This window comes from Dermacentor andersoni, chromosome 11, assembly GCF_023375885.2.
Source record: "Dermacentor andersoni chromosome 11, qqDerAnde1_hic_scaffold, whole genome shotgun sequence".
NCBI classification, from domain to species: Eukaryota; Metazoa; Arthropoda; class Arachnida; order Ixodida; family Ixodidae; genus Dermacentor; species Dermacentor andersoni.
Genome location: NC_092824.1, coordinates 120,238,150 through 120,250,335, shown reverse-complemented (window position 1 = coordinate 120,250,335; position 12,186 = coordinate 120,238,150). Strand labels below are relative to the sequence as shown.

The 12,186-nt window shown below is 50.1% G+C and overlaps 1 protein-coding gene across 6 annotated transcripts in view; it reads left to right on the top strand.

The window, feature by feature from the left end:
* Positions 1-12,186, top strand: part of Pka-C1 (Protein kinase, cAMP-dependent, catalytic subunit 1) — a 443,650-nt gene that overhangs the window by 372,979 nt on the left and 58,485 nt on the right. Inside the window, exon 2 of one of the 6 annotated variants that reach the window (XM_050186153.3) lies at positions 10,603-10,662. The exons of the other annotated variants lie outside the window; for them this stretch is intronic. Coding sequence (XP_050042110.1) covers positions 10,603-10,662 — 60 coding nt within the window. The remainder of the gene's footprint in view (positions 1-10,602; positions 10,663-12,186) is intronic. 6 annotated transcript variants of the gene reach the window in all.

Genomic DNA, 12,186 nt, shown 5'->3' with positions numbered 1-12,186 from the left:
CATGCACAGTTCCAACTCTCGCCTGTCACAGGCAGTGTAGGCTCCCGTTTACAGGAAGCTCTACTGCAGCTGAGCTCGCGGGGCTGCATCTGGCTGCCGACCTCCTTGCTGAGCACCCTCCCTAGCAGCCGTGGCGGTGGTGTACGTCTCCAACCCAGCGCTCCAGGCCCTCGTCAACCCACGGCGGGCAGGACTTACAGTGGTGCTGCTGCTTGCCAAGGTAACGGCTCTAGCCACCGCCGGAATCCCAATATTCTTCCACTGGCTGCCCTCACATGTCGGGGTAGCCGGTAACGAGGAGGCGGATACCTACGCCAAAGCTGCCCATCATGATGTAGTCCCGGTTACCAGAGCGGTAGCGGCTTCGGACTACACGAGACATCGGCTACGGTGCCTGCTCACCTCCATTCACCCGGACCCCCGAGTGGCTAGTGGCAAGGCCCCCAAGCCGCTTCCAGAGAACGGCCTCACCATAAGAGACCGTTCCACACTCCTGCGCTTGCGGACTGGCTGCACATGGACTGCGGCCCGGCTGTACGCCAAGGGCCGCGCCACGTCACCTGCCTGCAAGAGTTGCGGGGACCCCGAGACAATGGAGCACCTTCTCTGTGCCTGCCCATCCTTGGCGCAGGAACGCTCCACAGTGATCAACACCTACAGACGCCACCGCCTTCCAGCGGCCACAGAGACTGACCTGCTGTTCCCGGTGTGTCCACAGCTCCCTGCGCTGCGAAGCCTGCTGAAGTTTATAAGTTCCACGGGAATAGACACCGTTTAAGCGCCCGCTACAACGCTGGCAGCTTTACTAAGGACTGCCACCTGTCGCGCATAGTGGAGTCTATTAGGCCACATCCTCCCTCTTTCTTTATGATCTTTCACTTCCCACTCCCTCTCCCCTGACGACGCTTCGCCGTGCTCCCTCTCGGGTTTCAGAATCAAGCGTCCTTCCTTTCTTTAGATCACTATCATCGCAAGCTCTCGCCTGCGTTCTAACCACCGAGGAAGGAAAATGATAGGAGGGAGTATACATCAACGCGATTGACGCCAACCTGGCGGCTCAACACGTCTAAGTTCGCGGTTGCTTTTAGCGTTCCCGTTCTGCAGCCGGAGCTACGGCAGGGCAGCTGAACAAGCGCGCACCGAATAAAAACTGATGGCATATCTACTGGGAACCGAACGTCTCACCAAACCTCGATTCTTCCTCCGTGATCTCGACGCAAGAGGTCACGTGTTGGGCCACCACTGTGGCTCCACGGAGCGTTCGCTTGCCAAGGATGGCTGCCTGACGTAATGCTCCCTCCTATATGATGTGGTCTTAACGTTTGGCCTCGTTAAGGCCAAATCAAAACGCGCCAAGCGTCTCAACGCGCTCGCTTGCCCGCGAATGAGTTCATAACTCTAAGGACTGCTCAGCGGCGTTCAATTGGACGTTTATGCTCTCGCATGCACAACTCATAAGTGCTTAGGTGTTCTCGGACTTTTCCCTCGATATATATATATATATATATATATATATATATATATATATATATATATATATATATGTGTGTGTGTGTGTGTGTGTGTGTGTGTGTGTGTGTGTGTGTGTGTGTGTGTGTGTGTGTGTGTGTGGGCGCCCGCAAAGTGCCACCAATGTTCCTCATCTTACTTGAACGTTGCCCTCTATCTGACCCACTGGGATTAAAGTATCTTGTTTTTCAAAACCGTGAACCTTTTAGGTAATCCGAATCGTCTGTTGTTAGCTTCTGATGTTTAGTGTGGTGTCATCAGTTAGCGATCTGTAACTGACTATTTGAATAGGCAGGCGTGTCAAGTCAAGGACCGGCAGGCAGCCGCGGCGTAGGCATGTTCACTTCTATGGCCGTCCTCCGAGGGCGTCCTCCAGCGGTTATCATTGGGTGGCAGGGGTGGCAGCGTCTGCTTCCTTCGTTTCCTGTCCCTTGTAAGATTTGGCAGTCGTAGCTGTAGGAAGGAGCTTGACTCTTCGTCGGGACTTAGGAGAGCAGGATTTATTTACATGTTATTTACAGTTGAACATGAGATACATCGACAGTCTAGCGTGACTCCCAAATGGAGCCCGCAAGACGAGCATACAGCAAACAGCTTACGAGCACACAGCTCACGAGTACATTTCACCCGCCGTGGTTGCTCAGTGGCTATGGTGTTAGGCTGCTGAGCACGAGGCCGCGGGATCGAATCCCGGCCACGGCGGCCGCATTTTGATGGGGGCGAAATGCGAAAACACCCGTGTGCTTAGATTTAGGTGCACGTTAAAGAACCCCAGGTGGTCGAAATTTCCGGAGTCCTCCACTACGGCGTGCCTCATAATCAGAAAGTGGTTTTGGCACGTAAAACCGCAGAATTACAATTATTACGAGTACATTTCGAGCACGACAACGAGCACACAGCGCACGAGTACATTTCAAGCACGACAACGAGCACACACTAGCTGCCGACAATCGCTGCTTATAAGTACTCCGCTCGACGTCATAGTTCGACGTCATTGTAGATGACCCGCCCTTTTGGAGGAGGCGGGCTCACATACACGTGTTGCACAGGTTTCAGTGCCGCACAGGTTTCAGTGCTAGATCGAGGGGCGACGACCTTTGCAGAACAGCCGTCGCCTCTAAATTCCAGAGCGGACCTCGCACAGGGGCCTCCACCGCGGTCCATTGTCTGGCGTAAATGGCTGGCAAACTTGCACTGCAGCTGGCCGTTCTTAACACCCTATAACCATGCTCCGGCGTTAAGAATAGAACAAAGAAGTTGTCTGTTTTTGTGTGTATCGCTTTGAGGTCCGTTGCATGCAGTTGAAGGTATACGGTAGGAGCAGTTGATTGCAGACCTTGCCCAAGACCTTGCGACACTCTTTCAGGCCACCGTCCCACAGCAGGTGCCAGCAGCGCGTGCCGTGGCGTTCTCACAGTGCGCGGCGCTCGGTTTTAGTGTGCAGTGTGTTGGTCGGCTATTTTTAAAGAAAAAGGAAGAGCTGAGGCAACGCTCGTGGCGACTCTATATTGTAGTAGAAGGCGCGTTCAAGTGGAAAATTGTTTTCCCCACAGCTACTGCGAGACACCGGGAAACACTGCCCCGCCCATTTTGTATCTATGTGCACAGAACTGGCGAAGCCGCGGGAAGTCTACGAAACAAGGCTGTCGGCCGCGCAGCTATATGCGATGCGCCCTTCGTGTTTGCGCACTCGCGTGTATAGTAACTGGAACTCTTGCCTTTTTTTTTATTTTACCGAGCACGGACCTACACTAAGCTTCCAAATTTAACGAGTAATCAGGTTGCAATTGTGACTGTGTGCGACTCCCACTGGCTGACGCTTCTGTCGTGTTTTACCTACTAGTCTGCCATGTTTTGTGGGGCTGAGTACCGCCACGATGCTGATGCGGTATCTATTGCGTTTGCAGATGCAGTATTACGCGAAAACCGCGCATCAAGCAATCTAAAGTAATGTAAGAAAGCGCAGATTTGAAGAAAAATTGACTGGACAGGATAGAAGCTTTTATTCGCTCCTTATTACATCAAGAAAAAGTATATGAACTAGCCCAACAAAAGCAAAAAGAAAGGTAAATTTAGGCGAATAACTTGAAGGATAAGTACACGCGCAGGAGATACAGCAATTAAACGTGAGTAGGGGATATTCTGATAGATACGGAGGAAGGATAGCAGCGCTGATCAGGCGAGTGATACCTGCACGTTAAGTGTCTTACTGGAGTATTTGCCTTCGGGTACAGGAAGCAGGGTAAAAGCGACATGTGACGAGAGAGGAGGGGAATGGGTTGGAATTGCAAATGAAAGGTGCACAATGGATGACGACTGTGCGATGTTACGACTTCGAATGAGACGACTTCGCTATGACGAAGTACCCGGATAAGGGAGCACGAGGTATGTTATGTACGCTTCTGTAGTGAAAATCGGGCTTGGCATCTGCAGTTCCGGAGACACACGAATGGAGTTGTAGCCGGCGGGCGCGCTTCCAGACTGTGCAACAGGAGATAGAGAAAAGGGGGTTACGCCACCAGCGGATTCTGGCTTTGTTTTTACGGCGAATCTGATAAGGGCTACTTTTCCGAGGATCCGAGGATTTTGTGTCCCTGTGTAGATACAAAATTCCGACGATAGTGCAATGCCGGGGCGACCCGCGGCGGAGTGGAAGGGCACTCAAAGCGTGGCGGGCTCATAGGTAATGCCCCCCGTTCAATAATCGGCATCGCCTCTACAACGTTCGGTGCGGCGCGCGGTTGCAACTGCGGGCGCGCTTTTCCTTCTTGTTTCTCGGCGTGCTCGCTTGGCGCGGTCTTGCTCAGTCGCGCTTCGGTTTCTGCTCCCATCTATGCTCCCATTCTCTCCGATGACGAGGGCAGCTTCAGTTGAGCGCTAGTCGCGTGCGCTGTGCCGGCCTTTCGGCCCTCGCAATCGGCGCCGCGGCTGCTCGTCGCCGGTTCCGCACACATTCCAGGAGCGATAAAATCGTCTCCTCGCGCCGTGTGCTGCATGAGTGAGTGAAAGCGCGCGAGGGTGAGCCGCAAAAGCGCGCCGCCTTCCGTCGCGCGCAAGGATGCGGGGGGGTTCTCCTCCTGGCGGCCGCGCGGCGTGCTCGCCCGGGCCGCTCTGTCTCGAAAGCCATCGAGGCGGCGACCGAGTGGGGCCGCACGCTTAGTTTTCGCGGCTTCGCGTTGACGCGAGGCGCAGCACGAAGGTCAATTCGCTCGTTGCTGCTGCTGCGCATTTTCACTTCAGCGTTTTGAGAGCGAGTTTCCGCGGTCATCGCGTAAGATGTGCTCATGTTTGCTTGTGCGCGCGTGACACCGTGCTTGTTAATTTAGTTAGTATGCCTGTGTTTACGAGTTTATACGGCCGATAAAAGTACTATCCTTACTTCGTATAGCTTTAGCTGTCCACTAATTTGCTATCACAATCGTTGCTTCGCCTTTCTGGCGAAACTGCGACTTCTCTTTTTTTCAGTGCTGTGATGCATGCGACGTGAACTGGGCAGAAAACGAGCGAGTTTCCCTTCGTCCGCATTTCATGTGTGTGTTGTATTTAGCTGTACGTAAGAACGAGACGGCCGCCTCTGTGCTTGTAGAGGTCGCGCCGCGCGCGTGCGCGCACTTTCCACGCAGCCGGGTAGTGCCTTGCTTTGAGGAGCACAACTTGTGTAGCTGAGCCCGTTCGGAGCAACCATTTCCCGGTATGTAATTAGCCAATTCAGCATACAGGATGTGCTTTTTTTTAGCTGCACCAAATTCTTTAAAGATTACTTTTGTGCGTCAATGCATAAAACAGCGCTTTCTTAAAGAAAGTAACTGGAACGCCAATGCATTTCGACGGGCACTTTGAAAATTAATATCTCCGAACTGGTGCTGTCTGGAGAATTCGTTCCACGTGGATAACGCTGTGCGAACTCAGCAGCTATAATTCGTAGATTGAAATATGTGGCGTAAAGTAATGAACGAAAATGTAAGTTAGTGTAATTACGTTAATTATTTGACTGAACTTTTTGATTTCTCATACAAGTAATGAGTGCCTCAACCAGTAATTTAGGTCAAAGGTTAGATTTGTGTTATATCTGCCATAGGCAGGCAATCTTTAAAGAATTTGGTGCAGCTAAAAAAAAACACCCTGCATGTTGTACGTGTAAAAGCAAGGAGCAGTAAGCTATGTGGTCTCTCTCTCTTTCTTTTGTTTCTTTCTTTGTGTTTGTCTTTTTTCATCAGCCTTTTTGAAGCGTTGATGATGATGATGTGTGGTGTTTAATGGCGCAAGGGCCAGAGCGTTTACGAAGCGTATTGCAGAACCGGAACAAAAGGCAAATTTTGTTCCGTGAAGAATGTGTTATGACATGTGTTATGACATCTGAAACACTTCGATACAATGCACTGTCTCACTTGGCACACACCGAATGTTGTTTCTTTTGTAAACTCCCTATTGCAATGCAACGGGCGAAATGCAGGTAATAAATAAATAAATAAATAAATAAATAAATAAATAAAAGAGAAGTGCAGTGCGAATTTCTCCTTCCACATAAGCTAGCTCGATGCCAATCCGAACGCGAGTTTTTTGACCGCGCACTTGACAGATGCGCCAGGAAGCCACATCACAGTTTCGACGAATATTTTCTTCCTTCTTGAAGCGCGTTAGCGTGTAGGCACTTCCTGTCGCAACTCGTGTGCGTGTTCGGCATGGTAGCACGTGTTTGCGCCGCGGGTCTGGCGTGAGCGCGGGCCAGAGAAGTGAGGTTGGAGCTTTAATTCAAGATGCAGGTCGATGGAGGGATGCGATATATAACGGCCCCTGAGCGAGTTGATCCGCTCGATGCCAAGACAGTCAAGCTCGCAGAAATGGTGAAGTCTAGAGGGCACGTGAGCGAGAGCGACCAGTGCGAAGCACGCGGAAGGTTGCCGTCACGTCTTTCGATGACCGAGGGTGGAGTCGTTTGGTGCTGCAGTCGTCGCACATATGTTTCACAGCGAATGAGTTTGTTTGACAAGCTTCAGCGCTACCCACTCTGCTTGGCGGCGTGGTCGCTTGTGCGTTTACATCACCACTATGAATTTGCATAGCAGTCAATTGACGCGATGTCGGCTCCAATTAAGAAGTCGCGTTCACTACAGCCCACGCATGTACTCTCTGATAAGCAGATCTTTTATTTATTTATGTTGCGCACGATATTGTGGTACACTCGCGTGAGTCGAGCATTGCGTTGTAAATGTGATTTACACTATAGTTGACCCTCTAGCCACTGTGATAGCTATCTGTTTCGGCGTGACCAGAAACGTATACAGTGAAACTTCACTTGAACGAACTCCAAGGGACCCCAGGGAAAAGTTTGTTAAAGTGAAAGTTCACTAAACTGAAATAAGCAAGCGTGCGACAGCTTGTTGCCGTTATGCAAAAACAAAAGAACTGGTGGTCAAATTGTTTATCAACGCATTTATTTGTCACTCTGCTCAAGTTCCGCTAATTAGCACTTTGCAAAGAACACTGTGATCTTCTGCTGCACTTTAGCACTTAGCACTACAGCAGTTGTGAACTGAGTCACTGTGTCTAAGCACTCGAGCCTACGTAAAATGTCCCGTTTTTCGTCGAGTGTCAGGCGCTTTCGTTTGCCGCTCATGGTTAACTAGAGCAGGCGCACAATTCCTTGAGGCCAGGACGAATAGGTTATAGTACGGCTGAAGCTGTGGCTGGCTCTGGCTCTGGCTAGCTATGGCTGTGGAGCCAACTAAACGCACTAAACGTGAAAAAAAAAAAAAACAGCAATGGTTTCGGCTGGCTACGGCTTAGGTAGCCAATCCAGTTCAAAGCTAAACCGCTAAATGGCGGCGATAAGCGGTAACGCAGTAATGGAGCGCGGTCGGCGCGGTTCTCAACGTAAGAAAGCGTGGCAAAAAGGGCGGTTTATACTTGTTGAAGTGCTCAGTATGACCTAGGAGACATGGCATGGCGCCTCGGAAACTGTTCGTAGAAGTGAAATGTGCACTGCACTGAATTTCGTTAAACTGAAGGGCGTTAGCATAAGGTTCAATGGCGCGACGGTGGGGGTTTTAAAAAAAAGTTCGTACAACTGAATACTTCGTTTAAATGAAGTTCGTTCAAGTGGTGTTTTACTGTAATGCAACGCAGCTACGTGCCGACTGCTGCCGCATTATTGTGCACAACAAAGTATGCGTGAGGCGATGGCATTGTAGTTCACTACAGCCGCCGCGATTCCCTTTGTTGTACCACAAATTGGCCGAAGTGTTGCAACTGTTGCTTAACCCCGTGAACGCAAACATGATCAGCTTAGCCATCATGTGCTGCCGTCGCGACCAGCTGCCTGCTTCGGCTGTGTGAACTAACCGAGGGCCGGATGCGCATGCTATAAGCGCGAGGCTTTTGTGTATGACACTGCAAAAACACAAAAACGGATGGTGGCTTGGCTGGCACTTCATACACGTAGGATTATATTTTCATTAGTAGCAGATATCGTGTCTCGTATTAAATGCAGTATGCCGTACCGGCTGAAAGCGAGCGCACGCAAGCATGCAGTTTAGCGATATACAGTCTGTAAAATATGCATAATTTGGCGCCTTGAAGAAGCCGATAGACATCACAAGTGTCACATTAATTTTCGGGACGTAACATGGCTTTCGAGTACCTTGAGACATAACACCGGGGATGGGTGCGATAAAGGTGTTTACGTTTCCGAAACGGTGAAACGAGTAGTTTCGAGAGTGTGATCACCCTGTCTGCCTGGACCGCCGCCCAACCCTCAAGCCACGCGCCTCTTTCATGGCGCACCTTTTCTCGTGTCGTGTGGACGGCTTGGCGCGTTGGAACCGCTGGGAGGACGCGCTGTTGTTTGGACTTTGCAGCCGCACCTCTCTGGCTGTCTCGTTCGTCATGGGCCGCTTTAATTGTGGCAACACCTTAGAGTGTGCCACGATCCACGCTACTGCTGCGAGGGGGGGCTTTATGGGGCTGACGCGTCCGCGCCCACCAGCGGAAGCGCCGTATCCACCGAGCCACCGCTGTGAGTGGGTTTCCTTGATTCCTTTTGGAGACGCGGTGCAGGATAACGGAAGGCAATGGTAATTTGACGCGCTCGCCCTTTCTAAGCTACCGTACTGACACGATGCCACGGGCAACGTCGGTTTTACGTTTGGGTATTTTGCAATCTTCCAAAGTGGGTATTTCAATGGCAAAATATTGAAAGTAATACATCTAAAAGAAATTTCGCCTGTATTTGACGGTATTCACTTATAATGCCACTTCCCATTATTTCGCCTTTCTTTTTCACATACCTGTGAAGCGCAGACCATGTTGCCACGTGCTTCCCTCGTGTAAAATCTAAAACAGTGAATACACGAGGCACTTCGCTTGGTCGCTCACTTGCCCTTACCGCCTAAGGGCAGTGCACTTATTTTGTTTGTTTTCATGTTTTTACGGCGGTCTACATAAGTTTGATTAAATGGTCTCGACTTCGACCATGGCCTTCCACCACAGTTCTTGCGTAATGTCTCTGTGTATGTTTAGATGTTTTCCAGAACAACCGGAAAACCCCTTGGGTTGTTAGAAGCCACGCTTTGTTTATGTGCTCCTTTGTTAACACACACTGCTATTTGCCTGCCTTGCACCAGACGAGCCTTGTTCTACATCTGTTGCGGTGCGGTCCAAGTCGATGTCGTCAGTGCGCCGTCGGCAAGGTGCCAGTCAGACGCGCTATCCCTTCCGAGATCTGCTTGCCCGTTTCGAAAGTGTGGCGCCTAAGCAGTCTCTTGAACGAGAGCTTGGTATCCAAGACATCGGGCTCCAGCCGGCTGTACTAAGATGAGCAGGCAGCCGTTTTGATCAAGCAGACTTCCCTCGGCCTCTACATTTCCATCCCAGTTACTTGTGTCTTTTCGCTGATATATACTGTCGCCGCCCTGTGAGGCCCCCCTCCCCTTCCACTGAAGGGGAGACCTTAAGCGCTGATTTCCGCGATGCTGTGGCGTAATTGAACGTGTTGGCTGGATTGGTTTACTCGGCAAGACATTTATTTTCACTTCTTCCGGCGCGATCCCAATGACAGTGCACGCCGACGTAATCTCCGTTTGACGCCGAGAGCGCCGCCAACGTGGCCAGCTTTACTGGTTTTACCATCGCTGCGGCACTGGAAGCATTGCAAAACGCATGTGGACACACCGAAAAGCGAGCGAAGTGCCCGTTGTCGCGGGCCTTCGTGACACGCCAGCGCGTCGGTCGAGACAGCGCCACGCCGGTGTCACCACCGCTGTGTTGTCCCACTCTTTGTTCGCTTCTCGTGTTGCCCAGTCTCTCGGCCGGGTCGCTCCAACCCGGCGCCGTAAGGGTGCCGTGTGTGTGTTCCCGTTATAACTCTTTCCGCGCAGTCGCGCCTCTCGCCGGCTCGCCGGCTCGCCTATTCTTGGCTCGCGGCTCCGTTTCTTGACTAGGGCTCGGATGAAAACGACGCTGCATGCTCCCGTGCTCTCGTCCTCCCTTGTCCTCGACAGATCACGCTGGCGCGCCTGTACGCTGCGTCACCTCGTCGTCGTATATACTCTATCCGATGCGCTACACGGCTGTCATCTGCGAGAGTGATGTGTCGAAAATGGCCGCGTGTTATTTGCTTGCGTTTCAGCTCACATGTAATGTAACCAGTTGCAAAATCAAGTATTGAGCGAATTCCGTACTGACAGGGCAAGATATTGTTCGGGTAACAACTACCCTAATTGCCACAAAAGCAATCGGGGCTCTGCTGACTGGCCATGTCGTCATGCTATTATAGTACACACCAAAGCTGTAGATTTTGAGGACAAGAGAGCTCCTAGCTCTTCAGTGCCACTGATATGGCAGAAGCTCCACCATATGATCCAGTGTCTGCTAAATCATGTTCCAACAAATTAAATGAAGGAGGGAAAAAATCTTGTTTTTTACCATCCTGGATGGCATCTGACCCCCTTGGTGTTTCCCACATTGCGGACACCTCCCGCACCCTACCACACTTTGCGTGCAAACATGCAATGCAAGATTGTTGTGTATATGTGTGTGTGTGGAACCTGCAGTTGTGTTTTCCCCATGTCACATCCTGTGTCTGTCCCTTTGTAGGGGGCGCCACGCCAACGCAATCAAAGCCCGCTCCATTCAAGAGCAGTGGCATCGTGTCAGGTGGGCTGCTGCCTGCCCCCTCCCTGCGTCCGGCAGCTGCCTTTTTGCACTTTCCGCACCCCATACTGCCCGCCTTGCCACTCTTGTACTAACATATGTTTGCTGGCTCTTGACTATGAGAAAAGGTGCTGTCTGCCATTTCTTCTTATTCCAGTATCTCCCAGCTGCTTGATTCCTTCCAATTATCAGAGGACTTTCTTCTTTTGGAAAGCTTTCTTGGCTGAAGTCTGCAGAGTGCTTGAAGCATCAGTTATGCTCCTTTTGGTTTAATTGTAAAGCTTTGGTAAGCTTGGCTGCAGCAGCTAGGTATTGTATAGTGACTCCACTAGGGCTTGTGGTAGTTAACTGAGGGAAAGGGAGGAGGAGTAAAAAAGAAAGTGAGAAATGCATTGCAGTTCTTCTCAAAGAGAATACTGATGTTTCCAGACATTAAATGTTGCTGAAAGTCATTGGAGGCCAGCATGATAGGTGACCTTAGCGGGCAACTATAGACACATACTATTCGGTAATAGTACGAGAGAGCAAAGGGCTTATGTATTAAAGAGCGCTGTCCACAGGCAATAACTATAAACTTCATCACTTTTAATTAGTAAAAGTGTTGCTGCCATTATGAGTGCCCACTCAAGTCAGTCATTACTAGTATGCATCAAGAAGAGTTGCTTTCAGTTTTTCCTCATCATATTTCATTTGCTTTAGTTTATGTAAAAATGAACTACTGTGGAGAGTCACGTTTCCGTTATCTCAGCGTTGTACTAATTGTTTAAGAAGCTGTAACATGGCATGCAAATCAAGAGCCTAGTTCAGGAGCAGCATTATTCTTGGAACAATTTTGGGTGCAGTTTGCAGCTACAAGGATTGTTGCATATCCTTGCTCTTGCATGCCCACCTGCATTGCACTTAGCACAGCATTGCTTGGTGGTTTTCCTTGCCATGTGCAAAGTACTCCATTGCAGGAATCACTGGCCACATCTTGAGTTGTACCAAATACACATACCTGCAGATGCACACGTCATTAAACCTTACTTGTCTACAGGGCTTGAGGAGCTTATTCTTGTGAGTGTACCCTTGGACCCTGTGCTTTGATTGTGCCAAACCTAAATTGGATTATTTAACAAATAAAATTCATAATATTTTGCGAACTAGTCAAGACTGTGCAGACAAAATGCACTGGCTTACTCTGCTTGTTCATATGAGGGGTTTGTTTAGAGAGCTGGTAGAAACGCTTCATGTAATCCAGTGTTCTTAAAGGGACACTAAAGGAAAGTATTAAGTCGAGCTGGATTGACAGAGTAATCGTCTAGAAGTCATCATTTTTTGCATGCCAATATATCAATCTTTTGTTTAGGAAATTGCCGTCAATGGTCCCACTGCTGCTTCTCAATTGAACTGCCCACTTCAAAGTGGAGGACTTGACGTCACTTCCACATGACCGCCCTCTATGCCGTTGTAATGTCTTTTGTAGACTCTTTGTTTAGCTCTATATATGAAGCTGTACTGCTTGGTGGGTGTAGGTGCTCAGCTTGT